General features: G+C 43.7%; 4 protein-coding genes and 4 non-coding genes across 10 annotated transcripts; 7 read left to right on the top strand and 1 right to left on the bottom strand.

The window, feature by feature from the left end:
• Positions 1–60: 60 nt before the first annotated feature.
• b3gat3 (beta-1,3-glucuronyltransferase 3 (glucuronosyltransferase I)) lies at positions 61–3,160 on the top strand. 2 transcript variants are annotated; one of them, XM_086024676.1, is made up of 8 exons: positions 61–228; positions 833–932; positions 1,038–1,209; positions 1,279–1,462; positions 1,550–1,711; positions 1,862–1,948; positions 2,472–2,675; positions 2,741–3,160. In XM_086024676.1, the coding sequence occupies exons 2-8, from the start codon at positions 839–841 to the stop codon at positions 2,837–2,839; spliced, it is 1,002 nt and encodes a 333-aa protein (XP_085880802.1). In that variant the 5' UTR covers positions 61–228; positions 833–838; the 3' UTR covers positions 2,840–3,160. The 2 variants fall into 2 exon arrangements, with proteins under 2 accessions (XP_085880802.1, XP_085880803.1); XM_086024677.1 differs by lacking the exon at positions 61–228 and adding an exon at positions 604–698.
• Positions 3,161–3,546: 386 nt separating this feature from the next.
• Positions 3,547–9,421, top strand: LOC147150933 (uncharacterized). 2 transcript variants are annotated; one of them, XM_086024682.1, is made up of 12 exons: positions 3,547–3,944; positions 4,562–5,048; positions 5,594–6,925; positions 7,424–7,460; positions 7,571–7,595; positions 7,788–7,807; positions 7,970–8,024; positions 8,228–8,268; positions 8,418–8,640; positions 8,870–8,917; positions 9,096–9,155; positions 9,337–9,421. In XM_086024682.1, exons 2-3 carry the CDS (start codon positions 4,602–4,604, stop codon positions 5,720–5,722), a joined length of 576 nt encoding a protein of 191 aa, XP_085880808.1. In that variant the 5' UTR covers positions 3,547–3,944; positions 4,562–4,601; the 3' UTR covers positions 5,723–6,925; positions 7,424–7,460; positions 7,571–7,595; positions 7,788–7,807; positions 7,970–8,024; positions 8,228–8,268; positions 8,418–8,640; positions 8,870–8,917; positions 9,096–9,155; positions 9,337–9,421. The 2 variants fall into 2 exon arrangements, with proteins under 2 accessions (XP_085880808.1, XP_085880807.1); XM_086024681.1 differs by lacking the exon at positions 3,547–3,944 and having other exon boundaries at positions 4,423–5,048.
• On the top strand, positions 8,295–8,359 carry LOC147150937 (small nucleolar RNA SNORD29). Its single transcript, XR_015085965.1, has one exon. It is a non-coding gene; the product is annotated as a small nucleolar RNA SNORD29 (small nucleolar RNA).
• LOC147150936 (small nucleolar RNA SNORD22) lies at positions 8,676–8,801 on the top strand. The gene has a single exon (XR_015085964.1). It is a non-coding gene; the product is annotated as a small nucleolar RNA SNORD22 (small nucleolar RNA).
• LOC147150935 (small nucleolar RNA SNORD31) lies at positions 8,952–9,025 on the top strand. The gene has a single exon (XR_015085962.1). It is a non-coding gene; the product is annotated as a small nucleolar RNA SNORD31 (small nucleolar RNA).
• On the top strand, positions 9,181–9,252 carry LOC147150934 (small nucleolar RNA SNORD31). The gene has a single exon (XR_015085961.1). It is a non-coding gene; the product is annotated as a small nucleolar RNA SNORD31 (small nucleolar RNA).
• On the bottom strand, positions 9,277–11,618 carry arl2 (ADP-ribosylation factor-like 2). The gene is made up of 5 exons (XM_086024683.1): positions 11,399–11,618; positions 11,103–11,213; positions 10,797–10,959; positions 10,649–10,729; positions 9,277–10,588 (listed from the first exon to the last, which is right to left on the bottom strand). Exons 1-5 carry the CDS (start codon positions 11,461–11,463, stop codon positions 10,454–10,456), a joined length of 555 nt encoding a protein of 184 aa, XP_085880809.1. The 5' UTR covers positions 11,464–11,618; the 3' UTR covers positions 9,277–10,453.
• Positions 10,817–15,397, top strand: batf2 (basic leucine zipper ATF-like transcription factor 2). Its single transcript, XM_086024678.1, has 4 exons — positions 10,817–11,226; positions 12,069–12,396; positions 13,083–13,193; positions 14,173–15,397. Exons 2-4 carry the CDS (start codon positions 12,349–12,351, stop codon positions 14,785–14,787), a joined length of 774 nt encoding a protein of 257 aa, XP_085880804.1. The 5' UTR covers positions 10,817–11,226; positions 12,069–12,348; the 3' UTR covers positions 14,788–15,397.
• The last annotated feature ends 553 nt before the right edge of the window (positions 15,398–15,950 follow it).

The following is a 15,950-nucleotide window of genomic DNA, read 5'->3' as shown; positions in this document are numbered from 1 at the left end:
GACTGCTTCTTTTTCTAACCCACAACTAATCCAATGTTTTGTCAAGACGTGTGGAACTTTGCGCGTATACTCACTGTTTCGCTGGGACCTTTTAAAATGTTTCAACCAACCCGGAAGTGGTAGGAAAGCCAATCTGGATGAATGGATCCTCTCACTAAGGTTTTCGCGACAAAAATGACGTGAAGTGTTCAAGATTCTGCAAAGAGCATCCGCCAGGACTAACTATCGGTACGTACACGCCTCAATGTGCTTTTATTTCGTGTGCAAACGTTCTGTCAAGCTACCTTTCATAAAATAGCGAGCGTTAGCGAGGATGCAGTTCGCCATCCGTAACGTCGCATTTGTTTGCTTCACCAAATGCATTTATTTACTTATTTTTACAGTGTTGTTTTCTGCCATTTGCTCATGTTTACACCCGTTTAAACGCTTTCCAAATGTCAGTCGTTTTCATCTGCAATGGTGCAGACGAGAAAAGCAAAGACAGTATTGCATCTGAATTAATATCACCTTAATCCATTGCAGCACCCAAAAAACACAATGTTTGAAAAAAACTGTATTATTTAGAAACCTAAAACGGCTGTTTAAAAGCATAGTGACTGTAAATTAGGATAAGCCAAAAGCCACAACAACGGTGTGCCTGTGCGGGGGCGTGGTCTCCTTAATGACGTCAACAGTATTCTGCGTAAGCGTCTAGACGGGTGAGTTACTGTAGCAAATGTTCTCAATTTGGTTTGTTCTCAATGTTTGTTTACAATTCTGTATGGGCGTTTAGCCAAGGTACCACTTCTATTGTGTACGTAATGACGTGTCCTCTCCACATTCTAACGTTCAGGGTACGATGGCCACGAGGATGAGGCTGAAGCTGAAAACGGTGTTTGTGCTCTACTTCCTGGTTTCTCTGCTGGGCCTCATCTATGCACTGATGCAGCTTGGTGAGCAGACATCAGACCCTTACTAGTCTATTTGTGACGGAACACATGCCGAATTGTTTTGATTGCACCAGCGCAGCGTAAAGTAGTGTCTTGTTTTCTCCCCAGGACAGAGATGCGACTGCACAGAGCACGACATGCCCAGGGAGCGAACCATATCTCGACTGCGGGGGGAGCTGCACCGTCTTCAGCAGCAAACGAGGAGGTTGGAGGCCACCAGGCAGCCCCAAAAAGAGTCCTCGCTGCCCCCCATCTTTGTCATCACGCCGACATATGCCAGGTAACCTCGCCCGCTCCCCTCAGTTGGTTCGAGTCAACCAACAGACGGTGTTCTTGTGGTTTGTTCCAGGCTGGTGCAAAAGGCTGAGCTGACCCGCTTGTCCCAGACCTTCCTCCACGTGCCTCAGCTCCACTGGATCGTCGTGGAGGACTCCCAGCACAAGACGCAGCTGGTGGGACAACTCTTGGCCAAGTCCGGCTTGTCCTACACGCACCTCCACATGGCCACCGCCAAGGAGCGGAAGTTGCAGGAGGTGGACGTTTTTCATAAATGCAGTTTGAGTTCATATTGGACCAAAAGGCACACAGCCAACATCCGCTTTCGTTCCTTCCCTGCCCAGGGCGATCCGAGCTGGCTCAAGCCTCGCGGTGTGGAGCAGAGGAACGAGGCCCTGCGCTGGCTCCTGGAGGACAGAAGGCCTCAGATGGACCGACGCGGCCAACAAGGGGTGGTCTACTTTGCTGATGACGATAACACGTACAGCCTGCAGATATTTGAAGAGGTATGAACGCTGACACGGTCCCTGTTGCTTGCCTGTGTTGTTCTACTTACTTACTTTTTTTCCTCCACTGGGTGGCAAGGCTGGAAAAGACGAGAAGAAATTTGTTCTTCTCTCGGGTTGTCGATGTTGATGTTGTTGTCGTCGTCTCAGATGAGGAGCACGCAGCGAGTGTCCGTGTGGCCCGTGGGACTCGTCGGAGGGATGAAGTACGAAAAACCTGTCGTGGAAGGAGGAAAGGTTTGTATCGAACTCAAGAAAAATATGATCTATATTATAACAGCCAAATGCAAAAATGAAAGCAACTTGCAAGGAGAATGGAGCAGACTGACTGGACTTTAGAGCTCCTGACATCACTTATTAGTAAGGATGAATCATCGATTACATTTTTGGGAAAATATGTCATTCAGAGATGCAAGTAAACTTTTCTTGAAGATTTTTTTTTTTGCACTGATTCCAAATCTTTCCTCGTTTTTTTTCTCTAGTTCATCAGGATTTAATAATCATAATAATAATAAAATAACAATAATATAAAATGTAATAGTAAAGTATTTAGTAATATTTATGAATGTTTCAGCAGCAGGTGGATAATTTTATTTCTTTTGCCTTTTTTTTTTTTTTTTTTTAAACCTCGTAGCTATAAATTACAACACACTGTAAAATCCGTATTGCGCAAGCTTTTTATAGGTCAAACTTAAAAGAAATAAAATAAAAATATCTCCATGCTGAGGATCGCTCAATTGTACATATTGCCGCCGTGCAGGTGGTGCGCTTCCACGTCGGCTGGCGTCCCAGCCGTCCCTTCCCGATGGACATGGCCGGCTTCGCCGTGTCCCTCAAGCTGCTTCTGGCCAACCCGGACACTCGTTTTGACGGCAACGCACCGATGGGCTTCCTGGAGAGCAGTCTTCTGCAGGGCCTGGTCACCTTGGACCAACTGGAGCCCAGAGCGGACAACTGCTCCAAAGTAAGCGTTTTTGGCACCGCCTTGTCACGAGAAACCAGGCCGCTACATTTTTCATGGTTTCGTAGGTGCTGGTGTGGCACACACGCACGGAGAAGCCCAAGATGAAACGTGAAGATGCCCTGCAGGCTCAGGGTTTGGGCTCCGATGCGGCCGTGGAGGTCTGACAAGCGCGCACACACACACACAATGGGGGGGGTCAACCGCGTGTAAGTACTGTAATTCCCCGTTCATACTCAAAGTGGAACTCCGATTAAAATTCATGCATGCCTTTCTTCTTGCATGATAACCACGCAGTTGCCTTTTAAGTAGAACCATTTTTTTTTCTCAAATAAAATCCAGTATAATCCTATCAGAGAACAATACAAACTCATATGAAGCACAACTGATAGAGATGAGTGATGGCTGTGGGTTTACAATATGTTATTTATTTCTTGCTGTAATATTTGCTCTGCCATGTCACTGACAAATAAACTAGGTCAAATGTTCTTTTTGTCACTCTTTCTTTATTAAAGATCTCCGTTGTGTGTACTTGGAAAATTGTTGATTTAATTTTGTTTAGAGAAGAACTCAAAAAATTCTTTGGAATATGTTCTATGCCCCTTCACTAGTCTAAACATGGCATTCGGGTTAATATTGCGTTTGTGCAAGATGAGTTAAGAAGCAAAATTCACACCTGTTTTTAGCCATCTCAAGGGGCGGCCATTTTGTCACTTCTGTCGACTGAAAATGATATCACTAACCCTAACAACCATTCACAGCTCATGTGTTTTTTTTTTTTTTTTAAGCTGAGCCATGATTGGTCGTTACCTGCGCCCTGAGAAACTGAGATGTCATTTTCAGTTGACAGAAGTGACAAAATGGCCGCCCCCTGAGATGGACAGAAACGGTGGATTTTACTCCTTAATTAATATTCCATAAATGCAATATTAATCAGAATTCTGTGTTTAGACTAGCGGAGGCGTATAGAACATATTCTTGGAAAAAAAATGTTTGACTTGATTTCGACTTTAAGATGAAACACACAAATGGATGACCATGCTACCATGGCAACAGTAATTTCAGGTATGCGCTTCTTGCATATATACTCTTACTTCCTATACTCACTTATTACAATACGTATCAATATGTACAAGTTGATTCACTTTTGTTTCGGCTTTGATGGCAATACACATTTTAGGTTTGCGAAAAGTACCAGCATCATGACTATCTGAAGTTCAACTTCAGTCTGCTTGACAGTCACCATGGCAACCTGCTTTCCGCTTCACTATGGTGAGGATTGGCCTGCGTTTGCTTGAGCTGCAAGCATGTGGCTGACACACGTGCACACACACAGCCCCAACTCCCTGTATTGACATTTGTCATTGTGTGTGTGTGGCGTATCGCCAAATCCGAGCTCCCGAGTTATTCATTCACCCACCCACACACTCGCATTCATTCGGACATTTTGTTCCATTATCAATGTGATTATTTGTATCTTAACACATGATGTCCTCTTTCTCTCATTGTCATCTTGTGCTCTGAACTTCCATGTTTGTTTTTTTTTTTTGTTTTTTGTTTTTTAATAGTCGTCTTCAGGTTGAGTTGTCGCTAACATGAAGTAAGAGGTGCCTTCTTAAAAGTATGTCATCTTGGAACCATGCAGCTTTAATTTCAGCATTTAATAGTTTCATGTGTTCATAGTCCACGTTGGAGCTGTGTGTTGTCATCACAACTCTGAATTGTTAGTGCCACACACACACACACACATTTGTTTGACTGCGTCTTCTAATCTTTGTCCTACCTTGAAACGATCCCAACTTTGTATGTGAAACAAGCGCAGATAGTGCTGGCAGATTGTGTAACTAATCTCTCCCTCCACCCCCCCCCCCCCTCCTTTTTTTCCGCAGCACAACACAGGAGAAGCACGACGCAGATCCAGCTGGGGCCATGACTATCGGCAAGGACTCCAGGAAAAGTTCTGTGCGGGCTTCCATCCGAGCACCCAAGTTCCTGGACAAATCCAGCGGCTTCTACGACCGCCTGGATGATCCGGAAAGTGCAGCCCTGATGGACATTTTGGCGGCGGACGGAGGGAGCGACGTGGACGACGGCGACACGCTCCGGCGGGGGACGTCGGGCGGCAGGTGGAGGAGAAGAAGCTCCCTCAGGAAACAGAAGCAGGCCGCTTCCCGGGAGGCGTCGCCACCGGGTTCCGCGAGCCCCCGCGTCCCCGAGGCAAAGCGGGCCCCCAGCCAGGAGAACCCGCCCACGCACTTTGCGTCCCGGGAGGACGCCGACGACCAAGTGCTGATCCGAGACAAGAAGAGGATGAAGAGGGAGCAAGAGGAGCTCATGAAGGCGGTGAAGAGGAATACGATGAAAACATATCGCAAGGTGAGACACTATAACCTCCAACAAGAAGAAACTGCAACCAGGTACCATTTACCAAGGGTCATTGCTAAAGTTGGAATCTCAATAAACGGACAATTTGGTGGGAAAAAAAAATAATTTATTCCGGTCAACTCATAAAATGTACAAATTTATTCAACACCAAATCATTTTTGATTGCCATGTTGCTAATCATCCAATTGGTGGGAAATTAATATGTATGGTTGTGTTTATATACTTGACATCCAAAACTGTCGATAGAAGGGTCCCCATGATAAATAAATTCCATCTCCGCATGGATGCCCCTTGGTTAAACGTTAATCCCTGAAAGGTTACGTAAGCCAATTTGTGGAAGAAAGTTGACATGGCTGGACTATGAATCCATGCGCCGCCATCTGGAGCCGGGCGGAGGTCCATCGGCCACGTACGGCCAACCCTTGGCTTGACGTCATGTTCAATGACGGGCGGGCAAATCATTAAGAACCTTCACCTGAACATTCCACTCGCAGCATTCATCCATCCGCAACAAATGTTTTTCTTTTTCCCCTCAGGCTGTGGACCGAGCTTTTCGTCGAGGGTGGGAGGCGTTTGTGGCCAACATCTACAGCGTCACCCTCACGCCAGTCCATTCGGCCCAAAAGAAGCATCAGCATAATGTTGCGCTGGCCGAGTTTCAGTAGAAGCTCAGCAATAATGAACACCCAAATGGACTTTAATCACGATGGATTATTTCCCATGACAGCACCATCCTAATTATTTATTCTAGTTTTTCATCTATTACGCCCGGTTCACTGTTTGGAGCTTTTCTCAGGTTTAGCGCGATGAAAACAAAAAGTGTGGATGTGTAACCGCCAAATAAGCAATGACTGATTAGTGGACCCAATTTGTATTTATTTCAAGAGTAACAAAGCAGAAGGTAATCATCAATTGGGTGAGTGTAGAAACAAACACGCCCAAACGCTTCAGTGTATTTCTAACATTGTGTGAAATAAAAATCAAACATACTGTCTTGTTAGTTATACAATATTTCTCTCTTGAAGTTCTGGTGAAGGTTCTTTGAACTTGAGGGACAAAAACTGAGAAATGAAGCTAAAGTGTGGATTTCAATGCAGTTCATTATCATCATCATCATCATCATCATTATTATTATTGTTGTGTAATATATTTATGCAAAGTTAAGTTGGTCTTAACACTTGACTCCTCAGGAAAACGTTTAAGGTCTGTATTAAACAATTGATGCACTTAAGGCACAAGAAAACTAAAAATTACAATCAATATTTAATATTTTTATACAATCACAATTATTGGTATTATATCATTAAAATGCAAACATGGAAAAGAAAAAGTTGGCTAACTTTAAAGCTTTGAATGGACTTTTGTGTTTTGTCCCTGAAGTTTTCCCCAAAGAACTTATAATAAAGATGGTTATAATTTGAGGGGGGATTTAAATGTGTATATTTCTGTTTTTTTTTTTTGTTGTTTTATTATTGCTTGACCACCTCGATTTCATTTTTTTCCACATTGCTCACGTATTACGCAATCATTCCTCGATGCCGCTGTGATTCATCTTCCCATCCAATAAGTGGCAGTAGTGCAATTAACAGCTTTCGTCCAAACGCCACAGAAAGAAGAATTGGGGCGACTACAAGCTAAAAAAAAAAACACTCTTCTTTTGATTCACTCGACCTAATGACACAATTGTGACAGCTATATGCACATAAATATCTAAAATATACTTGTGTGACTGCTCTCGCAAAAAAAAAAAAAGCTGCACGGTAAACCGTTTCTCGGCTAAAGTTGTGGAGTGGGCGGAGTCACATTGTGAGTATATAAAATGGAAGAAGCCGTTTCTTCGTCCACTTTCATCGATACCCTACCTTTAGGTAAAGTACCAAGCCCGCGCTTCTTCTACATGTCTTTTTTTTTTATTTTATTCGAATTGTCCTGGAATCCGTTTAGGGTTGTTTTATTTGTGTAGTTCCTATGTCCAACGTTGGCGGTTCCCTTCCTTATTTGCTCAAAGTGGGCTTCGTGTTGGCTGGGTTTCGGTGGGTGTAACGTGGGCCCATCGCGCACATTCCACGACCTGCCGTCTTGGCATAATTTCGACTTGTAAATGTGCATTAGTGTCATTTATTGAAATGTGGAATTGTTAAGTCATTAGGATTTTGAGTCTATTGGTCTCACTTTGGCTCTCTTTCCATCGTCTCTCAATGATGAAAATTTTCACAGACCTGTACTGAATGACTGTGATTGTACTTTTTTTATATTCTGAAGTGAGACAGTTTGGAAAGAATAAAGAATGTGCTTAGGCCCAACGTGTAGTCACGTGGCTATGGCTAATGCTAATGCTAGCACCTCGTGCTTGTTCTGTCTTGCAGATGCCGCGTGTTCGAGAAGCAACGTTATTAGCCCCAGGTATTGTCCGCTCAATTCTTCACGATTATCTTACACAAAGAATGAAATGGAAATCTGCATCACTGAATCAACGAGTCATTGTTGAATGAATGTGCCTTTTGTCTTTTCAGGTGGAGCTTGTTCAAGAAGCTACTGGTATTTGTCCCCTTTCAACTTGTGTTTTCTGATTTTGCGTCATGCTTCGGGGATGTGAACTTTGAACTCTCTCACTGACTCAAACTAGATGAAAATTTATCTCAATCTGAGTTGCATGAAGCAGTAGTGATGAGAATGTGCCAACTATAACCTGGTGTTAATGTGAATTATCTTTTTTTTTTCCCCTCCCAGGATGGGCTCCTAATTTTCAGGTATATTAAATTGTTAAAAAAAACGATCCTGGCTGCTGTGATGAATTCTCGAACTCTCTCTGACTGAATTGGTCTTTGAAGAGAATCCTTTTAAATAATTCTGAGCAGCACCTATTGATTCCTTCGATGTTTTGATTTTACAATATTCTTTCCTGTTTGTAGATGGAAAACAACCCCCTAGAACTGCTGGGTCAGATGTTGGCCGGCACATGACAAGGTGTGGCAAAAAAAAAAAAAAAACAATTCTGTAAATCTTGCTGGGTTGAAATGATGACTTCTAATGACAAGCATATAGCTGAAACTATTGATGTCAACTAGGATTCTGATTTTATTTTTTTTTTTTTTTATTTGGCCCGCCAAAGCAAAATATTCTCAATGTGAGCATTTGCACTTGAAATGACTTTTCTCTTTTTACGCCAGCTGCGACGGTGGCACGACGCAGACTGCACACGTCTCCAAACGTAAGCGCTTGAATTTGTTTCCATGGGTGCAATGATGATGATACTTAGCTCACTTTGACTCGCTGTGAAACGACACGAACATCTGAGCACCTGCCTTTTTCTTATTGTCTGTGAGTTAAACGGAAACTAAAGTGTCTGTGTTTCAACAGGCTAGGCTGAAGGTGAGTCTCTGTCACAAAGGCCCACTGACGCTTGAGGCTGAAAAATGATGAGACAATACTGGAATCTCGTTCGTCTGACTACTTGATGAAAAGCACAAATCTGACACCAGCTGCACTTAACTATTTTTACAAATGCAAGTTTTTCCAAACCTCACTTTTTTTTTTTTGTCTCAACCAGATGTGATCGCGTTTGGACCACAGCATTAACCAGGTGAGCAATAAAAAGCACACGCGCCCATTGCATTTCCTTGGTGATGACATCCGCACGCGTCTTACGCCATGCGTCAACGCCAGACCTGCAAAGGTGAACCCACTGGTGTTGCCTTGGCAACAAGGGGACAGCTCGTTGGGGTTTCCAACAGTCTGAAGGGAAAGGAGCTGTGTGTTAGCCGCATGTAGACTTGGGAAGCTAGCTAACGAGTTCTCTCTTGACTCTGCAGGTGGCGGCCATTTTGTGGAGGCAGGTGGAAGGCGGCCATTTTGTGGAGGTGAGTGTCAGTGTCGTTTGTGTACAGGTTTTTGTGTGCAAGTGATGACTTTCTGTTACCGCCCCAGTCTGAAAATTCATGACTGATTGGTACTCCTCCTGAGCCACATTTATTAACACCACCTCCTATAAACGCTACTCAAATTGCAATCACTGACTATTGTTTTGTTTGGTGACAGGCTGCAGCGTTGACTTGATCCACCAGGATGTTGTTCGCGCCGTCCTCAGCAGCCACGTTGGTATGTTGTGCATATTTTAATTGCCAGCAGAAGTGATGAGCTCATGTTACCGCCCCAGTCTGAACTTTGATGACTGATTGGTTGTCTCTGATCTTAAAGCAAACATTCCAACAAAGCGTGCTATGCATCTTGTGGGCAGTGACTCAAATTTATTATACTTCATTTTTCTTTTCCTTTCCAGACTGAATCTTCCAAGGCATGACTTTGCAGATCGAAAGTGAATGTTTTTCTTGACACCCTTCTTTAATAAAATCAAAGTAAATTCAGTCTGTCTTGACTATTCTTTTGTACTCACAACATGGTTTGTTAAGGTGGAGCTCAAGTCAAATTTTCTTTACAATAAGTACTGTGTGCCTCTACTAGTCTAAACGCTATTCTGATATTGGGGTTGTAGACTCTGAATTGAGCAGCAAAATGCAACAGGTTTTTTAGGGGGGCCAGCTCAGGAAGTGGCCATTTTGCCACTTGCCGTTGACTGAGAATTACATCAGTTGTTCAGATAACCAGTTACAGCTCACCTGTTATCATATGAACCAGGAATGGTTCTTACCTGTCATTTTCAGTCAGTAACATGTGGTGAAAGGGCGGCCCGAGATGTAAAAATAAGTTTTTAATTCAGACTCCACAAATGCAATATTAATCAGTGAAATACTGGGGGGGACTAATATACTGCAAAGAAATTTACTTCCCCTTTAACTTTATCCCAGTGACATGTCATTTCACAATTAATCTGAAAAGGTCTGGTACTGTTAGAAGAAAGTTAACCCAAACATGTTTCTCAAGAAGGTTCTATGCAGGCCCACTAATTGACACATGGCATTCTGATTAATATTGCGTTTGTGGCAATCAGCAAAATCTGCCCGTCTTTACCCATCACAGGAGGTGGCCATTTTGTTCTGTTGACTGAAAATAACAGCCAATCAGGGCTCAGCTAATGACCAATCATGGCTCAGCTTCAGAGAACAGGTGAGCTGTGATTGGTCATTACATGAGCAATTGTGATGTCACTTTTAGTTGACAGAAGTGACAAAATGGCCGCCGCCAGATGTGACTAAAAACGGGCGGGTTAACCCTTATTCCACAAATGCAATATTAATCGGAAGGTTGTGTTTCAACTAGTGGGCCTGCATAGATAATTATTGAAAAAATGTTTGGGTTGCCACATTTTTTAAATAAAGGTTTTAATGTATACCACAGGATATGCGCGTCTGAAAAGTTCATAGTATAACTTGAACAAGTATTGTCACAAAGCATAAGGCAACTTCAATGTCCTTAGTCAAGGTGAACATGATCACACGTCAGTCTGCATTAAAGAGCCTTGCGGCAATATCATCTAACAACCAGTCCACTCCAGCCAGAAGGTTCTGTCCCGTCACTGCGCTGCATCCCATAATGCACCAGTGGTGGTTCTTGATGTCATCCAGGGCCAACGTCTACAAATCAAAAAAATGTTACACATCCTGTTTACAGTACTGCAGAAAAATCAGCCTTACCGCTTGTATCGCTTCTTCCGACAAGGCACCAGGTAGATCTTGCTTGTTTGCAAACACCAGCAATGTGGCACCAAGTAACCTCTACAAGGCAGAAAAATCAAACCTCAACTACAATTTGGCTTGGGCCACAATATTAGCCGCACTGTACCTCCTCCAGCAGCAGTTTGTGGAGCTCCTGCCTGCAGTCCTCCATGCGTTGTCGATCTGCGCTGTCCACCACCCACACGAGACCATCCGTGCGCTCAAAGTAGTTCCTCCAGTAGGAACGCAGAGACTTTTGCCCCCCCACGTCCCAAATGTTCAACTTGTAGCTACAAGCACAAAAGGTCACGTTAAATTGGGCGGGGTCACCTGGGTGAGTCCAGTCCCAACAGAAGACCGCAGCTGCCTTGCTAGAGTCAACCACCGCGGATTAGCCTGCCCCGGACGTTTTTCTAATCTCCAGCCTGCTTACTTTCTGTGCTCCAAAGTGATGATCCTGAAGCCCAGCGTCGGCGGGATGGTGCTGATGTCCTCGCCATTCAACCTTTTCACGACGGTCGTCTTTCCTGCGTTGTCCAAACCTCTGAACGAGCCAGGTCAGGGGGAAACAAACAAACACTCACATCCATATTGCTAATTCTAATTCAGCACCAAACGGAACTGTGTTGTCGATTACGTTCTCGTGTGTTTGCACGAGAAAATTGTTGCATTATGCTCGCAGTGGTTGCTTTAGCTGCAGTAAACTCCACTCCACTTAAAGCAGGATACAGTATCAGTAGTCGCATCTCGCGCTCTTTCTGCTTCATCTTCTTCAGAATTGTCAGCAAACCCATCGCGCCGCCGTCCTGGTGGGCCGAATAGAAATTAAAAATAAAACAAACCCGATTTTTCTCTTCGGTATGATGTTTTTAAGATGCTCGCGTGTGGACACGGAAGTAGTAGACGCGAGAGCCGCCCTTAGGCGACGCCCTATTGGACAAATCGGCACTTGGGGTCTGCTCATTGGTCAAAACTGACAGGGTCGGGTCGGCCTTTGTGAAAGGAGAATTTGCTGTTGCGTTCAAGTTTACTGGGAATTATGTGAAAGATTTGATGCATTCAATTTCCAACTCGACGGCGGGGAGTAATTAGAACGTGGAAATCTCAGTATCTTGTCGTTCAAGGTTACCGGTCACTTCAACAGTTGGTAATTTTCGCAGTATTACCATTGTCTTTAATGAGTTTTTCTATTTACTTTTTAATTTGCTGTCATGAAATCGATCATACTCACAATAATGCACGCGTCGTGTTTCGAGTGAAACATAGAAAATGTGAATGCTTATTATTATCTTTTTGGAGTATTCAAAATGTTGAATACGCCGACGTGCTCAATTAAATACACGACATGCAATTTGTGACGTTTCCGCAACGCGATTCTTTCTCCATCCCCACGCCTCAGTCGTTGGTGTACATCGGCGCTACGTTCGTGACGGCACGCCTTGAGGACGGACAAGGGGGCGGGAGTGTCAAGATCAGCGCCAGTTCTTTTGCTATGCGGACTTTAAAATAAAGAGAAAGTGAAAGAGGATGTCTGCACTGCGTCATGCACCCCCCCGACTCCCAATTGCAAGTCCGAGTATGGGAAGTGGAGCGGTCAAAAGCTGAAAGTCCGGTCTAGCGCTGATTTCCACCCTGATGGTGCCTGAGCCAGGACGTCAGTGCGCCCTGCTCGAAGTGAGATGTCCCCCCTCTTCATGGACACAAGAGACGAGGTCACATCGGACTCTGTAAGTTCCCCTTCTCCATAATAACATAAGAGACACAATTTATTGGGGGGGGGGGGGGGGGTGTAAGTTAATAATACACATTCATCATTTAACTCATTCACTGTCATTGACATATGTATTTGTCTTTTCACAGTCCGGCCATTCAATCCCAGAAATCCATTTATACTTTTTTCCATTTTTTTCAATCGTTTGTGTAAATGAGTGTCTGAAAATGTCTGGCAGTGAATGAGTTAATGAGATCCATGGGATGCATGCAAACCAGCATAGGAAACCAAAAGGGAAAATTGATTTTTGACTCTCGCATATAAATAAATATTATGCTTTTTTTTTCCTCATGGATTGTTTCCAGCTTTGGGTCATGTGGCGCTGGAGTTTATCCCTTGCTGACTACACCCCGGAGTGGTATAGTCAGCAAGGACAGGGAACATGTGAGCCAATACACCGGTCAGATATTGTGTAGCGAAGGTTGCAAGACTGTTGCATGTGGTTGGTTGCACGGCAACAGGCTGAGCCAGTAGACTTCAAAAGATCGTGTCGTTTGTCATTAACAGTATGGCGAGAGAGGGCGTCAAAGCACTACGTTTGTCGAAGTGAAACTCCTCAACCGATCCAATTTGAACCTTGACGCTTTTTAAAACGTAGTTCTTCCGACAAACACGAGCTTTGAGCTGCGTTCTCGTTGGCAGGAGAGAGAGGAGGCGGGGGACAAGAGGGGCACCAAGAGACGACTGAAGAACCGAGATGCTGCCCGGAAGAGCCGCAAAAAACAAACAGAGAGGGCGGACGAACTCCACCAGGTTGTCCATGTTTGTATTTTTACTTGTATGTCCCTGCATGTGTGTGTGTGTGTGTGTGTGTGTGTGTGTGACTCTCAGTAGTTGTGGGTGTGTGGGTGTGAGGGTGTGGGGGGGGGGCTTGCGAGCCGCAAGGCCATTTCTTGTAAACAGTAGGCCTTAGGAGAAGGGCTGTCCCTGCCAAATAGCACCACCTTTCTTATCCTTATACACACACATACACCCACACACACATTGTAGGAGGAATATGATAAATAAGAATACAGTACATAGAAAAATTACCGTTGGTTTTACTCTGTGGTTGCATGCAACATGAGCTCATATGCAAAAGGAAATAATACGTTCTCCTGTCCCTTAGCTTTGAGTGGAACGGACCGCATTTAAAAAAAGAAGAACCCAAATGCTAAACTCACTTGAGGTGAATGAATGGATCTTATCTTATTTTAGCATAGCTCTTAAAATAATGGTGACAGGAATGTTGATGGTGTGTATTTTGGGGTTTGACTTTCACTTTTTCTTTCTATATTGTTGAGCTTTTCGCCCAACTCGAAGACAAACTTTTCCCCCACTGATTCCAAATCTGTTCTCGTTTTTTATTCCTTAGCACATCAGGATTTCACAATAATAATAAAATAACAATTTAATGAATAATCAGCCAGAGGTCGATTTTTTTTTTTTTTTTTTTTTTCCTGAAATGTCATAGCTCTAAATTACAACAGTTTGTAAACTGTCAATCAGATGTGCTAGAAAAAAAAGGAAAGATATTTTTGAGATCGGGGCAAAAAAAAAAAAAATGTATTTAGGGACACATAAAGCCTTCTATGATTCAAATTTGACCAGTATAATGTAAATGTGTTTTGTCCACATGGACGGTCATCCTCACGTTTAACAGTGTAGTATCTGTGAGTGAATGTGTATGACTCCAAACTTTGGACATTCTGTTTTACAAGTGCTAACTTTGCATCTGTTCCCCCATCGCCAGGAGCTCCTGAGCCTGGAAGCGTCCAACTTGGCCCTGGAAAAGGAGATTGCAGCGTTAGAAAAAGAAGTCCGTCACTACACCGCCACCCTGGAGCGCCACCGGCCCTTTTGTGTCCTCCGAGGTTCCGTGCAGGCGGACGCCCTCAAGCCGTCCACGCTTGCCACCTGCAAACCGGAGCTCGGCGAAAACCCTAGTCTCTCATCCTCGTCCTCGTCCTCGTCCTCGTCCTCGTCCGATTTCCTCCCTTCCTGCCTTTCTTCACTCGCTCCTCATTCGCTGTTTGGCGGCGACACCAACACAGAATTCCCCCATTTGCCCTCGTCCTCCTTCTCCACGCTGCATCATGAAGACATCGTCTCAATCACGTCCGGGATTTTTCCCGCTGAAGTATCGGCGCAGGCCGACGGCAATCGGGCCTTAAAGCCCAGTCAGGAGATGACGCCGACGCCGGAGTTCCTGACATTCCCGCTTCCCGTTGCGCCCAACACCCCGGACGCATTCTTCCCTTCGAACGCGCCATCGATGGAGCCGTACTGGGGAGAGCCGTCGTTTTCGGAGCTCCTGGAGGAAAATGACTGGATTCTGAGTGTGACCAGTAACCCCAGCACTCTGTAATGGCGCCCAAAACGCGATGCAGATGACTCCATTCGGTGGCCTTCTTTTGACCGCTGCGTCCTACTTCATGGAAATTACAGCATGACGACATGTGGCCAACCTGCCGGCCTCTTTGCTTTCACTTATGTTCATTCACTTCCTGTTTTAACAGGACGATAACATATTGTATTCATTTTGTTTATTTATTTATTTAACCTTACTGGGTAACATTCAGTGTCCATCATTTTAATTATTTTTGGTTCAATCTTTCTTTTTCAGTCAATGTCACTACTTTTCAAAGCATCTAAAGTTGTTTATGAACTAATGATGAGCAATAAAAACGGCTTGTTTAGAAATCATATAGATGCAGGATTTTAAAGGTGAGAATGAACATTGTGAGACACTTCTCATTAGTTAATACATTAACTAATGTTGAATATATAATGCAGGTCAATCATCGCAAAAAGCTGTAGCCAGTTGAACTCCTTCCTTGAACTTGAACATGGTTTTGACATTTTCTCATTGTGAACGAGCAAAGTGTCCTTTTGCAGAAAGAAATGATAAACCACCAAACAAATGTATGTATTTTAATATTAATGCCGGCGCATAGAAATTAGAATAAATGAATGGGTTTTTTTCTTCAAATTCATCTTTTTCTGTCTTCTTCTGTCTTTTAGTGGTTGGCAACCAACTTTTGGCGCATCTGTCCTTGGTCACAAAGTCAGTAAATGGAGTTTTATTCGTAAAATGATGTATTATTGGCCAATTATGTCATGTTCAGGCTTAATCCCATGAGGTGAGATTTGAGTGTAAAATGGTTTCCACACCTCCACACAGCCAACGATTGAGGCGTTTTCTCAAATCGTTTCATTTTAAATCTTAACACTTCTCTTTCTTTCCGTCTTAGGGGGAATCATTCCCCTGCAGTTTGAAACAATTCGCAATTCGTCACTTCAAAATCAACCATTCACACGTCCTTCATGACGTTTAACCACACCAACTTTCCCAAAGTGCCATTCCAACATATAAACTCCAGATCAATGCTATTTATTGACTTTAACATTTTATTTGAAACAGTTTAAGAAAAGGCCGGATAAATTCACCAAAACCTTTTAACAAAAGCACATTTCCAAAGATGATCTAACGTTTATCTGCGTCCAACTGTTAAGCATGAACTTCCATTT

The sequence above is a fragment of the Filicampus tigris genome, chromosome 2 (assembly GCF_054856515.1).
Source record: "Filicampus tigris isolate MCC_2025a chromosome 2, RoL_Ftig_1.0, whole genome shotgun sequence".
Classification (NCBI taxonomy): Eukaryota; Metazoa; Chordata; class Actinopteri; order Syngnathiformes; family Syngnathidae; genus Filicampus; species Filicampus tigris.
The sequence above is the reverse complement of the archived record's forward strand: the minus strand, read 5'-3'. Positions and strand labels throughout refer to the sequence as shown.

What these genes read in the sequence shown, in the direction of transcription:
- arl2 (XM_086024683.1), bottom strand. Translation starts at nt 11,463, where the DNA reads ATGGGTTTGCTGACAATTCTGAAGAAGATGAAGCAGAAAGAGCGCGAG. An exon ending in ATCACTTTGGAGCACAGAAA is followed by an intron (nt 10,960 to 11,102) that starts GTAAGCAGGCTG and finishes TTGTGCTTGTAG; the next exon opens with CTACAAGTTGAACATTTGGG. An exon ending in CGGAAGAAGCGATACAAGCG is followed by an intron (nt 10,589 to 10,648) that starts GTAAGGCTGATT and finishes TTTGATTTGTAG; the next exon opens with ACGTTGGCCCTGGATGACAT.
- LOC147150933 (XM_086024682.1), top strand. Translation starts at nt 4,602, where the DNA reads ATGACTATCGGCAAGGACTCCAGGAAAAGTTCTGTGCGGGCTTCCATC. An exon ending in CGATGAAAACATATCGCAAG is followed by an intron (nt 5,049 to 5,593) that starts GTGAGACACTAT and finishes TTTTCCCCTCAG; the next exon opens with GCTGTGGACCGAGCTTTTCG.
- b3gat3 (XM_086024676.1), top strand. Translation starts at nt 839, where the DNA reads ATGGCCACGAGGATGAGGCTGAAGCTGAAAACGGTGTTTGTGCTCTAC. An exon ending in CTATGCACTGATGCAGCTTG is followed by an intron (nt 933 to 1,037) that starts GTGAGCAGACAT and finishes TTTTCTCCCCAG; the next exon opens with GACAGAGATGCGACTGCACA. An exon ending in ATCACGCCGACATATGCCAG is followed by an intron (nt 1,210 to 1,278) that starts GTAACCTCGCCC and finishes GGTTTGTTCCAG; the next exon opens with GCTGGTGCAAAAGGCTGAGC.
- batf2 (XM_086024678.1), top strand. Translation starts at nt 12,349, where the DNA reads ATGTCCCCCCTCTTCATGGACACAAGAGACGAGGTCACATCGGACTCT. An exon ending in ACGAGGTCACATCGGACTCT is followed by an intron (nt 12,397 to 13,082) that starts GTAAGTTCCCCT and finishes TCTCGTTGGCAG; the next exon opens with GAGAGAGAGGAGGCGGGGGA. An exon ending in GGGCGGACGAACTCCACCAG is followed by an intron (nt 13,194 to 14,172) that starts GTTGTCCATGTT and finishes CCCCATCGCCAG; the next exon opens with GAGCTCCTGAGCCTGGAAGC.